This window comes from Sminthopsis crassicaudata, chromosome 6 (genome assembly GCF_048593235.1).
Source record: "Sminthopsis crassicaudata isolate SCR6 chromosome 6, ASM4859323v1, whole genome shotgun sequence".
In the NCBI taxonomy this organism is placed as follows: Eukaryota; Metazoa; Chordata; class Mammalia; order Dasyuromorphia; family Dasyuridae; genus Sminthopsis; species Sminthopsis crassicaudata.
In genome coordinates, this window is record NC_133622.1 from 242,949,110 (window position 1) to 242,974,585 (window position 25,476).

General features: G+C 35.2%; 2 protein-coding genes and 1 pseudogene across 2 annotated transcripts; all 3 read right to left on the reverse strand.

Moving 5' to 3' along the window:
* Positions 1–344: 344 nt before the first annotated feature.
* On the reverse strand, positions 345–1,274 carry LOC141547212 (putative olfactory receptor 5AK3). Its single transcript, XM_074275637.1, has one exon. The coding sequence runs from the start codon at positions 1,272–1,274 to the stop codon at positions 345–347; it is 930 nt and encodes a 309-aa protein (XP_074131738.1).
* A 10,998-nt stretch (positions 1,275–12,272) lies between these two features.
* LOC141547162 (olfactory receptor 5AK2-like) lies at positions 12,273–13,193 on the reverse strand (annotated as a pseudogene).
* Positions 13,194–20,933: 7,740 nt separating this feature from the next.
* On the reverse strand, positions 20,934–21,872 carry LOC141547534 (olfactory receptor 5G9-like). The gene has a single exon (XM_074275926.1). It carries the CDS (start codon positions 21,870–21,872, stop codon positions 20,934–20,936), a length of 939 nt encoding a protein of 312 aa, XP_074132027.1.
* Positions 21,873–25,476: the final 3,604 nt, after the last annotated feature.

Below are 25,476 nucleotides of genomic sequence, written 5' to 3' on the forward strand. Positions count from 1 at the left end.
TACTGCATTGACTTGCCTTCTTAGTGCAAACATTTTTTAAAGAGTAATGAGGGGTAAAAAATCTTGAAACATCAAAATATTGGTAGAATCAGAGGGATGGATGACTCAAAGGACAGCAGTGATGTACATGTTGAGTTCTGGTAGGTTGCAGAAAATTTCCAAATATATTCAAGGAGGGAATGTGTTTCTAAATTTGAAACTCTACTTTGTCATAATCCCTCCTATATTGAAGCAGTTAAATGGGATGCTCTCTGAACTGATCAAATACCTAGTTGTTAAAAGAAATGAGATGTTCTTTGCATGGACACTCTTCTGAACAACTTCACTGGAATACAAGGCACTAGTCATGAACAACTTTTCATGAGCACTTTCACTGCTTCTTTCACCTCCTTGTTTCTCAGACTGTAGATCAGGGGGTTCAGCATGGGTATAATGATGCCATAAAACACAGAGGCCACTTTATCATTCTCTTGTGACTCGCTGGAAGAAGGCTGTAAATACATATAAGAGAGTGTCCCATAAAAAATGGTGACAGCAGTCAAGTGGGAAGCACAAGTAGAGAAGGCTTTGTGTCTTCCTGAAGAAGAGGGCATTCTCAAAATGGCAGCCAGAATATAAACATAAGAGAAGAACACAACCAGCAATGTGCTCACCAGGTTAAAACCCACAAAAATGACTAAGGACATCACATTGATGTCAATATTAGAACAGGAAAGGGCCAAGATTGGGGGCAAATCACAAAAGAAGTGATTGATAGTATTGGAATTGCAGAAGGACAGTGAAAAGAGAAGGCCAACTTGTGTGGTTGCATTCAGGGAGCCCATGACATAAGATCCAGTGGCCAGCTGGATACAGGCCCTCTGTGACATGATAATTGGATAACGGAGTGGGTAGCATATAGCCACATAACGATCTACAGCCATGGCAGCCAGAAGGTATAATTCAATCGTGGCAAATATCCCATAAACATATAATTGTATCACACACCCTGAGAATGAGATGGATTTATCTGAAACCAGGAAGTTGACTAGCATCTTGGGAGTGATAGCGGATGTGTAACAGAGGTCAACAAAAGCCAAGTTTTGGAGGAAAAAATACATGGGAGTGTGAAGGCGAGCATCACACTTGATGAGCAGGATCATACCAAAATTAGCCACTAGAGATATATTGTAGATGACCAGAAACACCAGGAAGAGCATGTACTGCAGTTCTTGTCGAACTGCGAATCCCAGTAGAATGAACTCGGTCACTCTGGTGCCATTTCCTTGGGTCATGACTTTCATATCATCTGCAAATGAAGGATGCAGAGATAAAGACCAAGAGATTTTAGTGCCCTCAAATTAGGAATAAAATAGAATTTAGTTTACTGTTGGATCTCATTTTGTAGAAATATTCAGTTTTCACATTACCTTTATTTTTTAATCCAACCCTCCCCATTACCCACTTCAGTCTTTTGTAACCAAGACTGAAAAAGAAAATAAAAAAGGAGTTCAGCAAAACCAATGACATACTGTGTCTGATGATACTCCAAGATTTTTTTTCCTGCAGTCTGAGTTTATTTTCTAAGATTACCACATGAAAGGCAATTGAGAAAGCCTCACTTTCCTTATGACTTTCAACCTGGCTCTTAAAGAAAGTTTCACAAGGAATCCCAGCATGGTTTTTCTCAGCAATGACAGCATGCAAGGAATAAGTCTCTAGTCTCCTTAATGTTGCTCTGAAGGAGAAAGCCCTGAAAGGGCCATGTAAATCATTATATTAATAGATAGCATCATCTAACACTCTAAAGTTTATAAGACACTTTACATTTATTTATTTTTAAATTAAACTTCCCCATAGTCATCAAGATATATGAAACAGGTTTTGAACTCAACTGTCTGACTCCAGGTTCAACACTGTATTCACTATACCACCTAGATACCTTATTCTTGTTTGATATATTTTTTTTAATCTCAGAGAACTCTAAAACAAAGCATTAGTAATGGTAGTGCTGGTCATGCTAAAGGTGCCCTGACGATATTTTTTTATTGCCTAGAGTAGGAAAAATGTGTAGATATATTTAAATTCAGAGGATCATAGATTTTTTGAACTGAAAAATAAACCCACAAGTAAGAGCTAAGAGGGTACTCACAACAGAAAACATTAGTTCTGAGTGAAAGGACCCTGGAATCTTAGACCTAGAATGATGTGAGAAATGTGAGGAGCTTCAGAATCTCAGAAATGATAGGCGTATTAGAGCTTGTTTAGCCAAGTCTCTGTGTTAACAGTTGAGTAAACAGAAACCACAAGGAGTTTCCATGATTTTTCTAAGGTGACACTAAACTATCTCCATCACAGACCCATTAGCAGAATTAGAACTAGAGGACAGGCTTCCTTATATACAGGTCAGTTTCCATTGTTTTTATTCTTTTCTTTTGTAGACTGATTTCCTTATCTTCCTCAGGCTGGAGGTACAGAGACCACTCTTTTCCCTGCCACCTGATCTCACTGCCAATTTCATTTATGACTTGAGTCGCTCTACACAACCTCAGTGTAGCAACCCAGTAGCTCACTGCTTCTTCCTCATGGTTCATTATATATTGGTTCATTTTATATACATATATATATATGTACATATACATATATATATGTACATATACATATATATACATATATATACATATACATATACATAATATATATGTAGTATATATATATATATATATATATATATATATATATATATATATATATATATATATATATAATAAAATAAAGGATTACAGACATGGGCCACAACCACCTCCCTCTCTCCCTATATCCCATATCCCACTCTTTCATCTTTCCCATTCTCCTTTTCCTCCTAGTAGTTGTACATATTTTGCTGACCCTTCATGTAGCTAAGTCACATTTCATAGACTTCACTAGGTTTCTGTGTCTTAACTAGTGACTCAATATCATCTCATCCCTACTTTCTCATCATTATGTATGACCCCTTTTCTGCCCACTACAGTCAAAATGTCATCCTGCTACAGCTAATTATTTCTTTATTGTTGCCCCTTAGCCCAACTCGTTTTTTCTCTAAGTAAAAAAAATATTTAGTGCCTTGTCCAAAGGATAGTTTGAATCCATCTTGGCTCTGCCCCCACCAAACCTGTCCCTCCTCCCAACTTACCTGCTTCTTTTGGTGACATCTCAATGCCCTCCATCGCCCAGGCTCAAAATCTTAGTCATGTATTATTCTTCCTATTCCCTCATCAATTATATCCAATAAGTTGCCAGGTCCTGTCGATGCTTCCTATAAAACAGCTCTTACCTCTAATTGTCCTTTTGAGTCACATAGCCACCCTGAGAGCTCAGGCCCTCAACCTCCTGGGTCTGGGTTATGATACTGCCTCCCAAGGATTCTTTCTCTTTCCATTTTTTAAATCTAACTATACTTCACAAAATATCCTTCCTCAAACAAACAAGGTACCTGTCCTTCTCCAGAATATCCAGTAGCTCCCTATTGCTATTGATAGTATATCTAACATACAAACTTTTTTATTAGATGTTTAAGAATCTGACTCTAACCACCTTCTAAGACTCAATTTCATTATTCTTCATGCACTCTGCATACCAGCCAAACTGGACTACCAGCACTCCTCCAAAATAAGCCTCCCTTCTTTTCTCAAATGTCCTACTTCTTTATTTTATCTTTCAGAATCATTGTTCCTTCAAGGCCTCAATCAGGCACCCTACATACTCTAGGAATCTAGTCTTTTCTGATACCCCCAGTTGGAAGTATTTTCCTCTCCAATTTTCACTATAGTCTCTCTGTCTCCCCTTTCCTCCCTTCCTCCCTCTTTATATCTCCTTTTATTCTCTATAAATGGCATAGCCTATTCCCTCCCCATTAGAATAGAATATAAATATCCAGCACTGGGATAATGTGCTTTCTATCTTTCTATCTCAAACCCTGAGCATCAGGGTTTGCATAAACTAGTACACTAGAGAGTCAATTAAGAGCAGGAAGGAACTTGAAATGTAATTGAGAACAGCCTTCTCACATAAATACTTAGCTGTGTGTGTGTGTGTGTGTGTAAAATCAGATTCTATCCGTTTCCTTAGACATCAAGGCAGTATAGTGAATTGCATGTTTGATTTAATATCCACAAGATACTAGCTCCAAACTAATTTTTTTTAGTTAAATAAGCTCAAAACCTGCCTCAGATACTTACTAGCTGTGCAAATGGACAAATCATTTAAACTTCCCTCAGCTTTAATTTCCTCATTTGGAAAATAGGGAGAATGATGGCATCTGCCTCCCAGAATTGTTATGGAAATAAAATGAGAAGTGCTTTATAGACCAAAAAGTGGGGTAGGAATCCTAGATCTTTCTTTCCCAGAAATCTAATCTCTAAAAGTCACTGAAGTTCTAACTCTTAAGAGCTCTGATCCCTGATGGCAATCTCACCCTTCTTCTGAAGGCTGGTCAAGGACTCTGGAAAGTCAGATGCCCTACCTACTCACCCCACCTCTTACTTCCTTTTCACTCTTGCTTTGCTGGGGGGTGAGATGTTTATATTTAGACTCAGAATCAGCCCTTCTGAATCTCTGACCCTAATCCTCCAAGCACTGCTTCTTCCCCAAGACACTTCTCAAATCACATACTGATCTTTGGAAATAATGGGTTATTGGCTTTGGAGGAAGTAATCTCACTCCAAGTTCTTCTGCTCCCAACAGTTCTTGGCTCACTGGAGTCCTAAGGTGACATCACTTCAAATGTTCCAAATGTGAGCACACATAAGCCTGCATAGAGCCCTACATAGTATAGGGACTTACTCTCCAGGGCCTTTCTAGGCCCAGAGGATGGGGAAAGATCATGAAAAAAGTAATCATTAGCTACTCTTCTTCTGGCTTCCCAAGAGTTCTATGATTTTCCAATTACTTTGGAATTTTGTAATAATGATTAAAAATTACATTTCTAAGGTACTTTGGGTTTTTGTAAACTAATTGAGCTCTTCATTTCTTATAACACAGTAGTACTCCATTACAATCATGTACCATAACTTGTTCAGCCATTCTGGGCATTCCCTCAATTTGCAATTCTTAACTACCACAAGGAGAGTTACTATAAACATTTTATAACATATAGGCTCTTTTCTTTTTTCTTTAGTCATCTTTGGAAACAGACCTGCTTTGATTATAGAATCAAAGGTGATTATTTAAATGATAATGAGTGAACAGGAGCTCCTGAGTTCAACCAAATGAGATGGTATAGTGGAAGAATAGAATATAGATAGAGGTATTTGTAATTGTAAAATAGTGATCAAGTTCCAAGAATTATAATACTTGTGTTCATGTAAAATAGAAAAATCAAACATTCCAATAAAGGCAAAATTATACTAAATCAGAACTAAGCAAACATCTAATACACCTTTTGGAATCTTCTCAAGAGAACATATCAGGGGTTTTGATGAGGGGAAACCACAATACTTTAAAGTGTTCCAAGTTCCTGAGTCAACCCCCTTCAGGGAATGATTTGTTAGAGGATTTTTTCTGGGGTGAAGAGAAAGAATATTCAATAGTCATAGGCATAGTCCACACAACAAGACAGCAAGCAGTTATTTAATGCAATGTCCTTGATTGTCCTTCTAAGTAAGTTTCAGTTTTGGATATTTTACTCAGTGATTTTACATGTCAAATTGATCTGTAAGAAAATTTACTGGATTCAGGAAGAGAGAGAACTAGCTAATGACCCAAAATAGAACCTCAAATTTGAGAAATAGAGAAAGGTTCCAGCATTGTATTTTGGGGATAGAGGGAAACTATACTATGTCAATGCTAAATAACACAACTGAGCTCTGTGATCCATTGATTTCTTCCCTTATGCATATATACAGAGATAACTCCCATGTTTATTATAATTTACCTGACTCTAACCTTCCTTTACATCATCGCCCAATTGTTTTCCTCCATTTTAGAGCCATTCTCCTCAGAAAAAAAAAAAAAAAAAAAGAAAAGAAAAAATCCTTTACTATTTTCTGCTCCCTAGAAAAAAGGTCTATAGCATATTTGTTAGTTGCATTGTGGAGGATTGTTGAAAAGATATGGGAAAAAGATTTCATAGTGAGTAATATAGATGAATTTGAACTTTTCCAAATCAATCATACTCCTATCTCCCATTTCCACATCAAATCTATTGCTAACCTTTTTAATTCTACCTTGACATTTGCACAATTGTTTCCTTCTATTTACAAATTTCTGGTTCAAGATCTCATCACTTCTCACCTAAGCTAATATCAGTCTACTAAATGGAGTCCATATACATATATATATATATATATATATATATATATATATATGTATAAAATCTCTCCTTTTCCCATGCGTTCTCCATTCAGCTGCCAATTTAATGCTCACACTCCATCTCTCCCTTCCATACATTTCCATAAGCCATTTTTTTTTTGCTGGTATTAATTCCCACAATTCTCTCTCTATATGCATCCTAACTCCCTTCAAGTCTCAGTTCAAATGTTATCTTTTCAAACACAGCTTCTTCATTGCACAACAAATGATAGAGTTCTCTCTATCCTCAGAGAATCTTATTTTCACTTCTCAGTGGAAACTCCCTCCTCAGTAGAATATAAATTCCTTAAAAGAAGTTTTCTATTATATTTAGCTTTATACCCTCACTGCCAACTCCATGATAGACAAGTAGAAAAATGAACAAATTGAGAAAATTCCCAGAATAAAGTGATCATGGATCCACTGAGGTATGAAAGAGATAGCAATCTCAGCAGGAGAAATTTCTAAATTGAGAGACTGTCAAGGATCTTTATTTTAATAATGAGTCGAGGTAGAATTTTCAGTCTTACATTTGATTTTATCAAGTTTTTTTTTTTCAAAACCAGGACTAGATAATTTCCTAAGAAGAAATAATATTTAGTTTATGTTGGAGCTCCTGTCACAAGGTACAGTTCATTGTAAGTAGATAATTTGTTCCAGAAATTAGACAGAGATCTACCAAAAATAAAATAATGAACTGAGCATATCGCCTACAAGTAATAGTAGAAACAAAGGACAATTTTACAGTGACTAGCAGAAACCTTCCTATGTCTATGTTTCTGTCAAACTAAGCAATATAAAGCAAGAGTTGGTATCCATCCCAGCAGAGAAGATAAAAGGGTTGGGCTAGTAAAGTGCATTCCTACTTGGTAATGCATTAGGAAGAATGACATATTCCTTGTAAGAATGGAAAAAAAAATACTTCAAGGAATAAAGAAAGAAGAAAGTGGATGTAAAATAGGCATAAGAGAGCCCTGCACTTAATCCAAATTAGCAGCTTAAAATGTAGAAAACTATGACCCAAAAAAGGAAGGGAAAAAAGAAAGACCAATGAATGAGTAAATTTATGCAACTACTTACTATGAGGTTCTTTCTGTAGATGAGGAATTTGGGACATTTTAGGAGGAAACAACTCCTCCAGGTCTAAGGAATAATAAAGAGAATTGGTAGATAATATAAGGAGAGAAGTCTTCAATTCCTTGCCGGAGGGAAAATTCAAGCACAGTACTGATTAATAATAATCAAATTAACAATGGGAATTTATACTATAGTGTTTTAAAGTTTGAAAAGTGTTGGAAATACCTTATCTCTTGGGGCTGTCCAAACATCCTATAATTTAAGATTACTGGTAGAAATTATATTCTTATCTTTATTATACAGATGAGGAAAATGAGACTCAGAGAATTTCAGGGATTTTTCCATAGTTACAAAGCTAGGAAGCAGGATTTAACCTCAGACATTTAAAGTCAACACTCTTGGTTGCTGTCCTTTTGGGTGATATCTAAAGATCTCTTTTGTGATCTGACATGGGTAATTGAGAGAGTTTTTATCTTCTTGAAATATGTCCCTAGAATGTAATGTCAATTTCAAGACTTATCCAACATGATAATGCTTGACTAATCCAGATTATTTATGTAGAATTGTGTGATATTAACTGTAGAAACTAGAGAGAATTGCTAAAAGTAATGAAATCCAGACAGAAAATAAATTTTAAAATAACAACTTAAATTTATACAAGCATATATATTTTCATTAATACTATAAATATTAATACTATAAATTCAGCAAAGAAAACTGTGAGATGGCATTATGAATAAAATGAGTATTTCTGGACCATAGCTTGAAATATATACATACATATATATATATATATATATATATATATATATATATATATATATATATATATATATATATATATATATATATATATGTGTGTGTGTGTGTGTGTGTGTGTGTGTGTGTGTGTGTGTGTGTGATGACTTCTCTGAAGAGATATGAAGTCCTCTTAATAAAAAGCTATTATATATATGTGTTTTATCTACTATGACAAAACTAACACCTGACAAAATGATTAACTTGGACTTTTTTCTATATTTCTCCATCATAATTCAGTTTTTTTTTTTTCATTTCCTAGAACGTTTTTAAAGAACACAAATAAACATTTCCTAAAAATCACCATCTTGGTGCTGTTTCCTGTTCCACAATTTAGATAGCTCCCAATTGATGACCATTGTATTTGTTTCCAGCATTTTACTTTCTAAAAAAATATTTTTGGCCATTATGGAAACTTTTACATCAGTGATCTTTTGGAATATATGAATAGCAATAGCATTTTGGAAGTCAAAGGGTAACAATATTTTGCTATTTTATCTAAATAATTCCAAATTGCTTTCCACAATGGGATATACTAATTCACAACTCCAATAAGAATAGGAAATAATGTCTGTTTTCTCACAATTTCTTCAACAAAGACTATGTCCATCTTTTTCAACTTTGCCAGTTTTCTGTGAGTGAAATGAAACTTTAGATTTTTCTTTTTTAATCTGCATTTTAGTATTGAATTTTTAATCAAAGGGATTAACAAATTTCTCCATCTGCAACTACTTTCTCTCCTTTTCTTTATTCCCTAAGACTTGGTTCTTCATACATCCCTTTTTTCCAACCTGTCAGCAAAGTCAGCCTCAGGCATTGTAAGTTGCATGACTCTGAGCAAATAATTGAACTTCTACCTCAGTTTCCTCATCTTTAAAATGGGAATGATAATAAAAGTCTATTTTCCAGGGTGTTATGAGGATCACATGAGATAATATTTGTAAAGCCCTTTATTCCTTGCCCCAGCCCTATATTTTTCAAGGCCCCTAGCAAACTACACCTGATCCTGTCACTATGATCAATCAATTCACAAGCATTCATTAAGTGCTTATTGTATGTCATAAGTAAATGAATTGTTAATGTTAGGATTTTAATATTAAGTGTATGTATCATATACCATGCTACATTTTGAGCATAAAAATCAAACAACCTCTACCCATCAGAAGCTTTTAATCTAATAAAGAAGACAACAAGAAGAGATATAAAGACAGAACAAATATAAAGTTCCATGAGATTTAGCTGGGTCTCTGATCTAGGGGTTCATGGCTTAAGTTTTCTGTTCATCATAGGGAAATGATCTGAGATTTCTCATTCAAGGTCCAAGGTCTCCTCAAGGTTTTCCCCACACAGGTTTGATTTCTGACGGAGGAAGGGAGTGAGAAAGAGTTGGTCACTAATTCTTATGATTGGACTAGAGTCAGTAGTTCTTCCTTGAGGGAACTCCATATGAAAATAACCAACCCTGGCATAGTTTGGGCACAATCTTCATCAACCAGCTGTAGATGTGTTTCTGTTTAACCAAGATACAACCGGAGATCCTTGGACTCTTGGCAGAAGACCATTTGAGAGCCCACTTACTCCTAATGCATATTGGTGAAGAAATGAATATATTTTCATTAGAGTATAATTTGTTTTCTAAGTTGGAAATTATTCTAAAGGACTGGAGAAGTCTAAAAAGAGTACTTTTACCTTACTTAGATGAAACCCCAATCATGGCATTATTAGCAATTTAATATATTTAGGAAAGCTCTTTTTCAACCTAGATGATAAGTAGATGAAAGGAACATTAGATATGTTTGCTGAAACTTAAAATTCTCCAGCTTCAGTGACATAGAATCATATCAAGATCTATCAGCCCAAGACAAACAGAAAAACGCCCTTAGTGCAATGATTTTGAGTGTGAAGGACTGGTTTTTATATTGATGTTGCCCCTTCCTTCCTACATAATATTGGGAAGGTTATTTAATCTCTGTAAGGTAGTTTCCTCATCTGTACAATGAGAGTATTTAGAACAAATGGTCTCTGAGATTTTTTCCAACCCAAAATCCTCTCTATGATATACAAACCTCTGGCTACTACTCAGTTATCTGGAGCCCAGATTCTTAAACTGAGGTTTGTAATTTAACTGAATGTGGGAGTCATGAAATTATGATTTATTATCAGTAAATATTAATATATATTTATGTTATCCATCTATATATCTGTTATTATATTATAATCATTAAGAATTTTCCCAGGTGAAAGGAGGCTGTGAGTGTAAGATGTTTAAGAAGCTCTGGTTTAGAGAAAGTCCATTCAAAAAAACATTTCTTGAACACCCAGGATACTAGAGTTTATGTTCCTATCCTGAAGATGTATTTGCAGAAACTTCTTGCCTATTTTTATCCCCTTTAATATGCCGGATCTCTTAGGAGAGTAGGACAACTGAACCAGACTTGTGGACATTGACCTGAATGGACCATGCATTACTATATATACCTTATTTTAAATATAATAGTAGTATCAGATCTATGTAGATTCCTTCACTGTTACCTTACAGATTTTATGTTCTGTGAAAAATAAATACCAATCTAATCACTTTGAGTCCCTCTTTAGGAAAAATCCTTAAAAGTTAGGTAGAGTTTTGATATTTATATTTATCTCTGTTCTCTTTAAGGTTGAGGCAAAATTCTTATTTATGAAAATGTTTCAAAAACACAGAAGTGTATATTAGAGTATCTCTTAAAAGACAGCTTTGGGGAGGAGAAATTTAAGAAAGAGCAGAGTTTTTCTTGGAGCTTCGTTCTGTTCTTAAGGATATGAGTGACTGGAGAAATCAGACCAAGTCTTCTGTTCCAAGATACCTATAGACTTGATGGTCCTTTACAAGCCCTCCCTTTTTAAAATGGTTCAGTCCAATCTTTTCTTTCTCCTTCCTCCAGATACCCTCATTCTTTCTCAGCTCTTTATGGCTGTATTTTTTTTTCACTTTTACTGTCAGAATAATCTCAAAAATTCTTTCCTCAGCTCTAAATTAGCTACTCTTTTTGGACAAGATCCATGGAAAGTGACCAAAGACTCTTACCCAATTGGAAGGGACTTCCCATTTTCATAACTGAAATTTAATTTCAATACTTCAAGGAAGTATCCAAATAATTTTATACCTAGTAAACCAACAAAATATATCCCTTGGCAATTGTATCACGACTTAGTATCTTTTAACTTTAAATTAAGTAGCAGGTGATGATGACAATTCAATTACTCATTTAACCCTCACATTTTGTGTCTTTGGGTGCATCATGCAGCTCTGTACAAATCAAGAATGAACATTCTGCCAGTAGTCTGGCATCATGCAGCTTTCCATTTTCCTTTCCATTGTGCTTGACAGATAACCTCTCTACTTCTGCAAGTAGTTGCATTGCTTTTGATTAGTTACTTCCTCTTTATGGAAATAAGTTCTTTCTCTGTAAATGAAAAGATAATTCTACCAAATTTAACATTTTTTGAAATCATGAAAAAATTTTCCTTTTAGTTGATATTTTGTTTTTAGTTTCTTTAATATAAAATTTAAAATATAATAATATTGTACTGCCTACCTGCTAGGATTATTCTGAAGATCTAAATGGATTATGAAAGAGTCTTAATTCCAGTTGTATGAATATGAATGTCTCAATATTCTCCAGAAACTGCCTGCTGTACTGTTAATGTCAGACATGTAACAAGTTGAGGTTGTGACCAGTGACTAGAAGAAGTCCCTAGAGGTAGTTTTTTTCTATGAGAGTTTTCTCCACTTGCCAATGTTGTCTTGAGTCTCCTACCTGTGCTAAAATGTAAAAATATTTTAGTGACAAAAAAGAAAGCCAGAACCACTACCATCACTATCATGTCCACCAGTATGATTATTATTATAATTAAGAATTTTGAAAATTCTTCGGATACTTTTATAGATTATTAGAATTAGAATTAACTTCATATAGATCTTTCCAATTTTTGGCCCTAATTCATCACATTCCCCAAGCTGAGATGTTATCCTTCAGTTAAAAAGAGGAGGCCAGATATTCTTGCCTAGATACTTTTCTGAACTGAGTCAATGAAATGCAAAGCCTTAATTATGAGCAACATTTCCCCAGAATTTTCGCTGCCTCTTTGACTTCCTTGTTTCTTAAGCTATAGATTAGGGGGTTCAACATGAGGATGATGATGCCATAAAATTACAGAGCCTACTTTATCATTTTCCTGGGATTCACTGGAAGAAGGATGTAAATATATATTAAAAAGAGTCCCATATAAAATGGTGACAGCTGTCAAGTGGGAGACACAAGTGGAGAAAGCCTTGTGTCTTCCTGTAGTAGAGCTCATCCTCAAGATGGCAGACAAGATGTACATGTAGGAAAAGAATACAATCATCACAGTGCTTGACAGGTTGAAGCCTGAAATGATAATTAACATCATAACATTCATATCAATACTAAAACAGGAAAGGGCAAGGAGTGGGGGACTATCACAGAAAAAGTGGTTGATTATTTTGGAGTTACAGAAGGATAAGGAAAAGAGAAAGCCAATTTGAATGGAGGCAGTCACAGAACCCATGAAATAGGATCCAGCCGCTAGCTGGATGCAGGCTCTTAGGGACATGACCACTGGATAGCGCAGGGGATTAAAAATGGCCACATATTGGTCTATGGCCATGGCGGCGAGAAGGTAACATTCGGTGCTGGCAAAAATTCCATAAACCTTCAATTGTAGCACACAACCTGAAAACGAGATAGACTTGTGGAAAACCAAAAAGTTCAGTAGCATCTTGGGAGTGATAGCAGAGGTATAGTACAGGTCAAATGTTGAAGGAAAAAGTACATGGCGGTGTGAAGGTGGGAATCAATGTTGATAAGTAGGATCGTTCCCATATTGCCTACTAGAGATATGATAAAAATGATGAGGAACCCAAGGAAAAGAACATATTGCACCTCTTGCTTAACCAAAAATCCCAGTAGAATAAATTCACTCACTGTGGTACCATTTCCTAGTGTCATGACTAGTTTAAGATCTGTAGATGAAAGAGACAAAAAAAACAAAGATAAAATTACAGGCACCCATGAATGAGAGTGAAAATGGCCTTTAGTTTCCTACTGTGATAATTCAGTCTTAAGTATTTTTTTATATTTAATTTTTACATCAGTTTCATTATGAATATACCCATCTTCCCTTCCTTGCCCAATGAGCCTTTTTTACAATAAAAAAAAAAGATAAATAATGGAAGAAAGGAGAAGGAAGGAAGAAGGGAATAAACATTTATTTAGTGCCTAGTGTATGCCAGGCATTGTGCTACATACCGTTTCATTGAGAAAGATAGAGGAAGTAGAGAGTGGTGAAATTCACCAAGTCCCAACAGCTTTGTGAGATAAAGGCAGGAAGTTGTATCCAAGCACATCAATCCCTACCTAAGAGGATCTGGAAAAAAAAAAAAAAAAAAAAAACCAAGGTTCCAACTGCTAGCTATTGTAGTCAGTCTTGGGAAATCAAGTCATCAATTCAGTCCTTTTCATTATTCATCCTTCTGTGTCCTCTCCCACAGACTACAAGACTTCTCACTTCCGAGTCCTCACAGAGATCCCAAAAAGTCTATTTCTTCACCATCTCTTATAGGCTGGGAAAACTACACTTCCCAATATCTTCTGCAGCTGGAATGGGGCCACACCTTTAAGTGAAGTCAAACTGAATTATGCTTAAAAACCTCTCCTAGTTCTAAGTCCCACTATCCAATGCAAATGTTATTTTTTAGTTTTTAAAAAAATATTTTCTTCAATTAACAAGCATTTTCCCCTTCCCTTCCATCCCACACTACTTCCAAATTAAAACCAAAGGGAAAAAAACAGCCAATATAAGATTCTTTCAAAGAATGTTCACAGACAAACCAAATGACTATACTGTCCGTGTTCAAACAGCTGGCGGTAACAAGCATTTATTTTTTTTTTATTCTTTTTTTTCACATAGTAGGTTCTCGGCCAATATTTATTTATTTATTTATTTATTTAATTTTTTTATTTTTTTATTTATTTTAATAATATTATCCCATGTATTCATTTTTCAAAATTATCCCCTCCCTCCCTCCACTCCCTCCCCCCGATGACAGGTAATCCCATACATTTTTCATGTGGGTAACAAGCATTTATACAGAGCTTTAAGTTTAGCAAAGTTTTTCATGTGCTTTTAGAATGCAAAATGTGAAGTCTGGGTTAGCACCCTGGATGCCTTAGAATCAGGATAAGCAAAAATCCTTGGTCTTTATTCTTGGTCTTTAGGGGGAGAAGTAAAGGGGATGGACACAAGCTCTCTATAACCTCCCTTCTCTTCATCCACTGCCAAAGTGTCTCTGGCTTGTCTCACTCCACCCCCTTAATCCAGGGGTTCTCAAACTATGGCCCGCTGAGGACGTTTATAGCGGCCTGCCGTGGGTTATGGCAAATGGGCTGAGAGGTGGAGGCAGAGTGTGTTTTTGTTTTTACTATAGTCCCACACCCTCCAACAGTTTGAGGGACAATGAACTGGCCCCTATTTAAAAAGTTTGAGGACCACTGCATCCCTCCTACAATTGATTGTATACACCAAAAGATGGAGCCAGCACAGAATAGGGAGAAGGGGTCATTTGCCCAAGCATATTCTAATAGAGTAAAGGTCCAATAGGTAATTAGCCTTCAGGGCAAGGTTGTCTGATTCCAGTGCACCTATTCAGAGTTTCAGCCCTTTACAGCAAAAGCCATTTGGAGTCAATTAGAGAGGAGTCTGATGAGGTCCTTCTCAGAGAAAAACTAGGTGGATCTGAAAAAGATTGAATAGATTTTACCCTGTACCATTCTCTTTCTGAGATTAGGACATAAAGCTCAGTCCAGATTCTCCTCATAGGGCAAAGTCGTCATGAATCTCTAAAATAAGTTATACCTACTGATGGTGAGTAGACACTCTGCTCTGCTGCCTACAAACACTTTTACCTAACTTTCTAGAAGTCACTAACCTCTCTAGGCCCAGCTATTTTTGTACAATAGCTGGTTAAATACATTTGGGATCTGGAGGTGATGTTGGGGGCAAAGAATACTAGAACGACAGATGTATGGCAGCCTAGGGTGGCTGTTAGATTATGGATAAAGTCACTAAAGGTTGGTTAACCTGGGGCCGGAGCAACAGTTGTAAAGAAATGGTGACTAGCAGCTTGACCATGGTGATCTGGCCATAGTTCCAACCACTGGGACCAAGGCAAGGTCATGGGTGAGGAAAGAGCACATCTGCAGAGCCCATGGAGTTTGAAATTATGAGTGTGTACTCTCCAGCCTGATTAAGGAGAGAACTGCTCCCTGGAGATTTTAGACAGCCCCCATCCCACCCCAAGGCAAGCCCTGAATCTGTTCAAGTCTCATCTCTGAGACTTCCTGGCTTAATGACTCTGGAAAAGCCACCTCTTCCCCTCACTGCTCTCTATACCTTTCCAAGATCCTCTACTGCAAAAATACAGACCTGAGTTTATTTCTTACCTGGACTTCGAGACTACTTTATCTGCATCTCTCATTAGCTTTCCCTTGCTTACTACCTCCCAGTACTAATCTGTGTCTGGCAGATGGGAGTTGCTTAATAAGCATTTATTGACTGACTGTCTACTATATCTGGGCTTCCTCCAAACAATAACAGAATGCAAAATCCTTTGAAGACTGGGTTCTATTTTTTTTAATCTTTGAATCATTGACCTAGCATCTTAAACAATAATTCATCGGATTTACTGCTGAAAGGGACCCAAGAGTTCTTTAGACTAGTAACCTTGAGGTTATTTAATGAATATGTATATTTTGAATTAACAATATTAATAGCTAGTGTTTATACGTTGACGTATGATATTTTAATAAAAATATTTATAAAATGTTTGGCATAGTACCTGAAATATAGCAGTTAGCGATATAAATTATTTTTCATTTCCCTCTTGTATTCCCCTTTAAAGTTTGCAAAATGCTTTATCTCATCCACATGACCACCTTGAGAGGTGTTATCATTTTCCCCCATTTTACAAAGGAGGAAACAGTCTAACAGAAATTAAATGAGTGTCACATTGCTAAGAAGGATATTAGATCAAATTTGAATTCCATGTCTGTGTACTGAGCCACCTGGCTGCCTCAGTTTCTCTCTAATGAAATGAAAAGGATGGACTAGATCTTCTATGAGCACCCCTTAGAACTCTTAAATCCCAGAGGTGATACATCCATTCCCTAGCAGGTAAGTTGGTGACTCATGAATGTCAGAAGTCCTACCCAAGCACCCTTTCAGCAGTGTCTTCTACTCAAATCTCTCCGACAGATTCTTCTTCCTGTAACGAACCGTTGTCTCCAGGCAGTTGCTGTTAACTCTTGTCCAGAGAAGTGACTTCCCTTCCTGCAGAGAGCCCTGTCAAGCCTGATGCAATGCAGAGTCTTCTTCTATCTCTGGGTGTCCTCTCTTTTATCCTCCCAGAGAATGGGCGTGGGATAATGCAAGGGCTTCTGGGAAGAACCACTTCAGCCAATGAGCTTGCTCCTTCTATCAAGTCAACCTGAGTTCTCACCTTGTAATTGTCCAACCTGAATTCTCACCTTGTCACTGTCCAGACAACCTGAGTTCTCACCTAGTAATCCTAACAGCTCCTATTCTCTTTTCACTGTGCCTTTGTTGGAGGTGAAAGGATTCTGTCCAGCCTCAGAGCCAGTCCCTTGGCTTCCCTGACAATGTTCCTCTTGGCTCTTCTTTTCTTCCAAGACATGAAACATATAGAAGTCATTGGAAATAATGGGGAATTGGTTTCATTTCAGAAGTAATAGTACTTGGAGGTCTCCAGTTTCCATCAGATCCAGGCTAACGGGCATCTCTTCAGGTGCTCCAAATGTTAGATACCTGATGGCATTGGGACCTGTTCTCCTGAGCATCTCTGGTCTTAGGGGATGAAGAAAACAGTAGTCATTAGTTGTTTTCCTGAAGGATTAGAGTTGAGTTTCCCAGAGGAACCATAGTGATATTTTCAAATTATTTAAGAACTGTACAGGAATTATAAGTCTAATTGCAAATCATATTAATATAAAGTTTGCTAAACATATTCCATATTATAATCTTCTGAAGCAGTGTCAATAAAATCATTTTAATTTTTATTTTATTTTGATATTTATATTTCATTACAAATTTCCCAATTATATGAAAAATAACAAAAAATTCATTAAATCTTTTTATTTGAAAAATATATGTATGGATAATTTTCAACATACAAAAACAACAACAAAAAGAGTGAAAATATTATGTTGTGATCCACACTCAGTCTCCACAGTCTCTCTATGATTACAGATGGCTCTCTTCATCACAAGATCATTGCAACTGGTCTGAATCATCTCATTGTTGAAAAGAGACACGTCCATCAGAATTGATCATCATATAATTCTGTTGTTGCCGTATACAATAATCTCTTGGTTCTGCTCATTTCACTTTGCATCAGTTCGTATATGTCTCTCCAGGCCTTTCTGAAATCATCCTGCTGATCATTTCTTATAGAACAGTAATATTCCATAATATTCATATACCATAACTTATCAACTATCCTCCAACTGGTAGGCATCCACTCAGTTTCCAGTTTCTTCCCATTATTAAAAAGGGCTGCTACCAAAATTTTTGCATGTATGGGTTCCTTTCTCTCCTTTAAGATCTCTTTAGGCTACAAGCTCAGTAGAAACACTGCTGGATCAAAGGATATGCACAGTTTGGTAGACCTTTGGGCATAGTTCCAAATGTTTATCAAACATTTTTTTTTAATTTTGAGATCTAAATTTTCTCCCTATCCTCCACCTCATTCTTCTCTTTGAGAAGGATTAAAATCTGATATCAATTATGCATCTGAAGTCATAGAAAACATATTTTTATGTTAGCTATGTTGCAAAGGAAATAGAAAAAAAAACTATAATAAGAAAAGTAAACTTTTTTATTATGCTTCAATCTGCATTCATAGTTTATCATTTCTTTCTCTGGAATTGGATGGTATTTTTATTACGGGTCCTTTGGAATCATTTTGAATTATTGTCTTATTCAGAGTAGCTAAGTATTTCACAGTTTATCATCCCTATTGTTGCTCTTACTGTGTACAATATTCTCCTCTTTCTCGCTTCACTTTGCATAAGTTCATATAAATTTTCCCAGATTTTTCTTAAACCATCCTGCTCATCATTTCTTATAGCACAATAGGATTCCATCACAATTATATAACACAGCTTCTTCAAACACTCTCCAATTAACAAGCATCTACTTTTGTTGAAAGAATAACAAGGAAATAGTTGTCACTAGTTTATTTAATTAAAAAAAAAGAAAAAAGAAAACCAATTGATTAGTATTAAAGATGAAAACGTTGAATGTACCACCAGTAAAAAATGAAATTAAAGCAATTAGCAGCAGTTATTTTGTCCAATAAAATGTCAATAAAATTGATGAATATTAACAAAATTGTGCTATCCAGATTAATAGAAGAGGGAAGAGAATACTTAAATAACCATCTTAGAAAAAGAAATTGAACAAACTATCAATGACTCCCTAAGGAAAAATTCCTCAGAAACAGATGGATTTAAGATTGAATTCACCAAACATTTAAAGAATTTGGAAGGATTTCTTCTTTACCTATTTATACTTTATTCAAATATTTGGATTAATTCGCTAAAAACTATGTAAAAAATAGGTAAAGAAGGAATTGTCCCAAATTCCTTTTATGACAAAAATATAGTTTTGATAACTAAATCAAAGGGAGCAAATAGAAATTTATAGGCCAAGTTCCTTAATGAATAAAAATATTAAAATAATATCAAGGAAATTACAGCATATATCACAAAGATCATAAACTATGACCAGATGGGATTTGTGCTGGTTAGGTATTAGGAAAACTATTAGCATAATTGACCATATCAATAACAAACCTAACAGAAATCACATGATATCAATAGATGAGGGAAAAAACATTAGCAAAAACAACATCCATTCCTAATGGGAAAAAAAAGAAAGAAATAATAGAAAGAATAGAAAGAAATAATTTTTTATACATGACAAATATTATCTATATAAGATCAAGAAGAAACTATTTATAATGAAGATAGCATACTACCAACCGCTTGCAACACACAAAAAAGATAAATTCCATTTAAAATAATTGCAAGCAATATAAAATACTTGGGAATCTAATTGCCATGAAAAACCACAATTACAAAATACTTTTCAAAAAACAAACACAGCTCTAAACAATTGGAGAAATTTTGGACCTGGGGTAATCCTTGCACTGAGGCTGGTATTGTAATAGGAGTTGAGGTAGGGAATGGGAAGGCAAGGAGAAGTTCATCCCTTGGGAACAAGAATAGTGCATCCCTTCAGTCAGTATCTATGATAAAGCCCCAATTGTTTCATCTTAATTCTAACTTTCTGATAAATTCACCCAGTCTCCCATATTCAGAACCATGAAGTTATGTCTTCCTCAAATTCTCTCTAATCCATGAACAAGTTTAGTTGATTCCACTTCCACAAAGTTTCTGGATTTGATTTCTCTTTTCAATTCCTCTACCATCATTACTACCCAGTTGGACTTTTACTATAGTATCTATAAAAGTATTTCTTTTTCCACACTTGTTTCAACTCCTCCGAAATTCTAATCCATCTACTAAGACTCTTCCTGAATAATCTTTTGAACCCCTCTATTAATAACTTCTCTTTTTTACTCAATAAGTCCTCTTTGCCTTCTATAAAGGAAAAGGTCAGACTTTACGTGAAGACCAGAATTTGGATTTTTTTCAAAAAATTAAATATCTTAATGGTGGCCATTAAATGGAGCTGGCAAAAAGTATATAATACAGTAGAGTCTTTCCGTTTATTATAATGACCTGAGTTGACCTCTATAAAATAGCTTATTTTTAATTTACCTGCCTTCTGTGCTACATCTTAGTTATTTTTTTGGTTGTTTTACAGATGAGGAAACTGAGGCAAATAGGGGGAAATGAGTGATCCGGGGTCATACAGCTAGTAAGTATCTGAGCTGGATTTGAACTGAGGAAGATGAGACTTCCTAACTCCAAGCCTAGCACTCTATCTACTCTGCTACCTGGTTACTTTTGCTTATGATACTTAAGTATATTAAACAAAAAAAAAAAGGCAACATCTTTTTATCTGGTAGTTAACTTCTTCTTTTGATGACATGCTACCTTTTAGACTCATCTCATATTATTCTCCTCCAAGTACTCATTGTTTCAGGGCTGCTCTCTGCCTCACCCAATACCAGCATATCTTGTGAACCCCTTTTACTCATAAAATGCCAATACCCAGAGTGTTTTGATCCCTTATCATTAGGTGAATTTCTATATATCCTCAAAACCTCAAAACAAGTGACTCCAGTTCTAAACATGGAATCACAAGATCTAAATGTCAGTTCTCAAGTTGCCATATACTATCCTTGTGACCTTAAGCAAATCATATATTCTCTTTGGAGTTTAGCATATTTATCTGCAAATGTGCAAATGATTTCTGAGTTGTATTTCAACCCAAGATCTCTGATGTTATAATCTTATGAAAATTCAAAAAAATTATTCTCTTACTTATGAAAATTCTTTTACTTTATGAAAATTCAAAAAATTATACTTTTACTAATAATGTCCTAGCCCCACACTGAAACCCACTAATTCTGTTTGTTTTGTTTTTCTAAGATATGCCTGTCATGTTAATGTGATGTTATTCCATTTCCCACTGTAGAGAATTCATGTCCTGATACAAAATTTAGCAATGGTTCTATGGATGGCATCTTTGACCTCTTTGTTCCTTAGGCTATAGATGAGAGGGTTCAACATGGGGGTCACTGATGTATAAAACACAGAGACAAGTTTATTGGTGTCCATGGAGAAACTTGAGTTAGGACGCACATAGACAAAAAAGAGGGTACCATATAAGATGGTGACAGCAGTGAGATGAGAAGAGCAGGTGGAGAAGGCTTTCTGTCTGCCTTCTGCAGATTGGATCCTGAGGATGGCTGTGAGGATGTAGATGTAGGAGACCAGGATGATCAGACCACTGAAAGTACCAATAATCCCAGCAATAACAAAAACTAATAACTTGTTGATGCTGGTGTCAGCACATATGAGAGAGAGAAGGGGAAACATGTCACAGAAGAAGTGATTGATGACATTTGGGCCACAGAAGGGGAGGCGAAAAGCAACAGTGGAGTGAATCATGGTATCTATGAATCCAGCAGCATAGGGGATAGCCACAAGCCGGTTGCAGTGTTTCTGGGACATTGCAATGGAGTAAAGCAATGGGTTACAGATTGCAACATAGCGGTCATAGGCCATAGATGCCAAGAGGAAGCATTCAATGGTCACAAAAAGCCCAAAGAACCATTGTTGTAAGACACAGCCCAGAAAAGAGATGGTCTTTCTCTCCTCAAAGAAGTCTCTAAGCATTTTGGGAGCCACTGTGGAAGAGAAGCTCATGTCCACAAATGACAGGTGGCTGAGGAAAAAATACATGGGGGTGTGAAGACGGACATCAACCCGTATGAGGATGATCATTCCTAGATTGCCTGTCATGTTAATAAGATAAAAAGATAGAACTAGAAGGAAAAGGATGACCTGCAGCTTTGGATGATACTTCAGGCCCATGAAAACAAACTCAGTAACTCTGGTGCCATTTCCACTGGCCATTTATTCCTGGTGCTTTCTGCTGAGAGAAAGACAAAAATATACTTCCACAGGATTTCAGGAGTTTGAATTCAAAAACTTCTTATGATCAGGTTGTAGAACTGGAACATCCCTTGTCATCTAGTTCAATCCTTTCACTTTGCAGATGAAGAAACTGGGACTTAAGACAATCAATATCACATCATTACTATGTAAGAGTCAATTTTTAAGTCTGGAAACCCTAACTTTAGATCCTCTCTACTGTCCTGTCCTTTGAATAAGCAACTTTAAGCATATGAAACTATATCTAAGAAGGGGGAGAAAGAGTTGCTTTGTTTTGTTGTTTTGCTTTGTTGGTACTGACTGGTAGTGGTAGGGGGTGGTGCTGCTGCTGCTGCTGCTGCTGGGGATGCTGGTGGTGATGTGGTAAAAGTATATTTTGAGCCCCAGGTTTTGCAAGTTAACTCAATACTAATGTTGAATTTTTCAAAATATAACAAGAAGGATGATAAATGGCAAACAATTTGGAACACACTTAATGCTAGAAAATCACAGAAATTTGTGGTCTTTTAATAATAGAATATGATTCATTTTTCATAACAATTGAATAATACTTCAAGCCCAAGAAAACAAACTCAGTAACTCTGGTGTCATTTCCACTGGCCATTTATTTTTGGCGCTTTCTGCTAAGAATTATTAAATACTAATATGGATGATAAATGAGAAACTGACATTAAATGTCAATCTCTAGTTTCCTTTCCATCATCCAAGTTGCCTTTTTACCTCATCTAGCTCAGAATTCAGGTCTAAAGGAGTCTATTTATATACTTCTATTTCCTAGGGATGGAGTTATAATAAAAGGTGGAGTGCAAATACTAACTTTATTAGGTGGATCAAACAGATAAAGAATCACAACCAAGCCCACTGGGAAATGAATCCTAAGTTATCTTACCTGAGGAACATAATTGTCCTCCTAATGATTTCTTTCTCCTAGTAAGGTTCAGAGATGTAAAGAGAATTTTTATCTCAATATTAACATAAAGTTCAAGGTCAAGAAATAGGCTAAAAATGAACAAACAACGCAAAATAAAAAAAAACTATTATCATGAAAAACCTCTACAATGACAAAAAAGACAAAGACATAAACTCATAAAATGTGAAAAGCCTCAAAGAAAAATGATAATTAGATCTAAGCCCTTTCAGAATTCCTGGAAAAACTAAAAATGAAATAAGAGGAAAATTGGAAACAAAAATGAGAGTGAAGCAAGAAAAATTATGGAAAGACAACATTATAAAACAAGAGGCCAAAAAATTAAAGAAAGCAACAGGTTAAATAGCAAAATTGGACTAATCATAAAAGAGATACCAAAACTCTTAAAGGCAAGAACTCCTTAAAAAGTAGAATAGACCAAATGGCAAAGGAAGCACAAAAATTCACTGAAGAAAAAAATCTTTTGAAAAGAAAAAATGGGTAAATGGAAAAAAAGAAGTTCAAAAGTTCATTGCAAGAAAAAAATTCCTACATTATATTAGAGAATAAAATTGAGCAAGCAACAGCTAATGACTACAAGACATCAAAAAAAAATTAAGTAAAAAGAATGAAAAAAGAAAAAAATCTGAAATATGTCATTAGAAAGACAACTAACCTGAAATATAATTCAAGAAAAGATAGTTTAAGAATTACTGGACTATTTTTAAGCCATGATTTAAAAAAAAAATAGAGCCTTGATAACATATTTCTGGAAATAATCATTCAAAATTGCTTGAATCTCCTAGATACAGAGAGTAAAATAGAAGTTGAAGAATCTACTGATTACTTCTTAAAAGAGATCTCATATTGAAAATTCCCAGGAATATTATGACCAGATCTCTGAGAATTAAAAACAAACAAACAAACAAACAAACAAATAAATAAATAGATAGATAGATAGATAAGTAAATAAATTAATTAATTAATTAATTTATGCAAGCATCCAGAAAGAAATGATTCAAATATCATGGAAGCAATGTCAGGATCATACAATATTTAACAAATTGCATTTTGAAGGAGCAGAGGACTTAAAATATGATATTCCAAAAGGCAAAGGAACTAGGATGACAATCAATAATAATCTACTCAGAAAAACTGAGTATAATCCTTTTTAGGTTGGGAAACATAGTGAGGGATCAATATTTCATAAAACTGAGGATTTTAAAGTCCTCGTTTCTGTGGAAAAGACCAAATCTGAATAAAAAATGTAACATTCAAACAAAATCTGCAAGAGAAGAATAAAAGGGTAAATATGATGGAATAATTTGCATCATAAATACACACAGTTTGTGTATTGAATCTGTCTTACCCAATGGGAACAGGTGGGGAAAGGGTTAATATTTAGGTGGAGTTAGGGTAATGATAAAAAGGAAGGCATATTAAGGAAGGCAGTGTTTAGAAGCAAAACAGCCTTTTAAGAGGAAAAGGATAAAAAGAAAAAGAGAAGGCTAAACAGAAAAAAATAGGATGGAAGAAAATGCATAATTAGTTACCATACCCATGAATGTGAATGGGATGAACTCACTTATAAAATGGAAGCAATTAGCAAAATGGATTAAAAACCAGAATCCAACAATATGTATTATTTAAAGGAGACTGGCAGAGTTAAAATCATTGGCTGAAGGGGCTAGATGGAGCAGCCCTGAAGTTAGGAGACCAGAGTTCAAATCTGATCTCAGACTCTTAACATTTCTAATCTGTGTTACCCTAGGTAAATCACTTAACCTCAATTGCCTCAGGGAAAAAAGAAACTGGCTGGAGCAGAATCTATTCTGTTAAATAATAGACCTATTATTTAGGTCTAAATAAAAGATAATTAGGAAACTACATTTTGCTAAAATAAACTATAAATGATAAAATAATATTTAAAAATTTTACAGCAAACTTTTTAAATAAATGCCTCATATCTCAATATATGATTCATATTTTTAAAAAGAAAAAAATAGGAGTCATTCCATAGTTGACAAATGATCAGTGGATGTGAAAAGAAACTGTTCAAAAGAAGAAATCAAAACTATGTATATGTTTTAAAAAATGCTCCAAATCTCTATTTATTAAAGGTATACAAATGAAAGTAATTCTGAGGTATCTCTTCACACCTATTAGAAATAAATAATATTGTAGAGGAAAAGGGAATGTGGATACACTAAAAAAAACTTGGTAAGTTGTAAACTGATCCAACCATTTAGAAGAACAATATGCAACTATGCTCAAAGACTATCAGACTATACATATCCCCTGACCTAGCAGTTTCTACTAGGTCTGTAACCCAAAAAGAACAAAGAAAAAGTAAAAGAAAAAGAAAAAATATATACAAACATATTTGAAAATTGAGGGGCTGCTCATAATTTGGGGAGTGCTGAAAAAGTTGTGTTACATGATTGTGATGGTAAGCTATTTTGATCTAATAAGTGATGAGAGCATGATTTCAAAAAACAAAAAAACATGTCAAGACCTATTTGAACTGATTAAAAGTGAAGTAAGAAGGACTGGGAGATGATTTAGAACAAAAATAGCAATGCTGTGATTATGATCAACTATGAAAGACTTTGTAAGGCTCATAATTACAATGATCTAAGATGATTTTTAAAAAGCTAC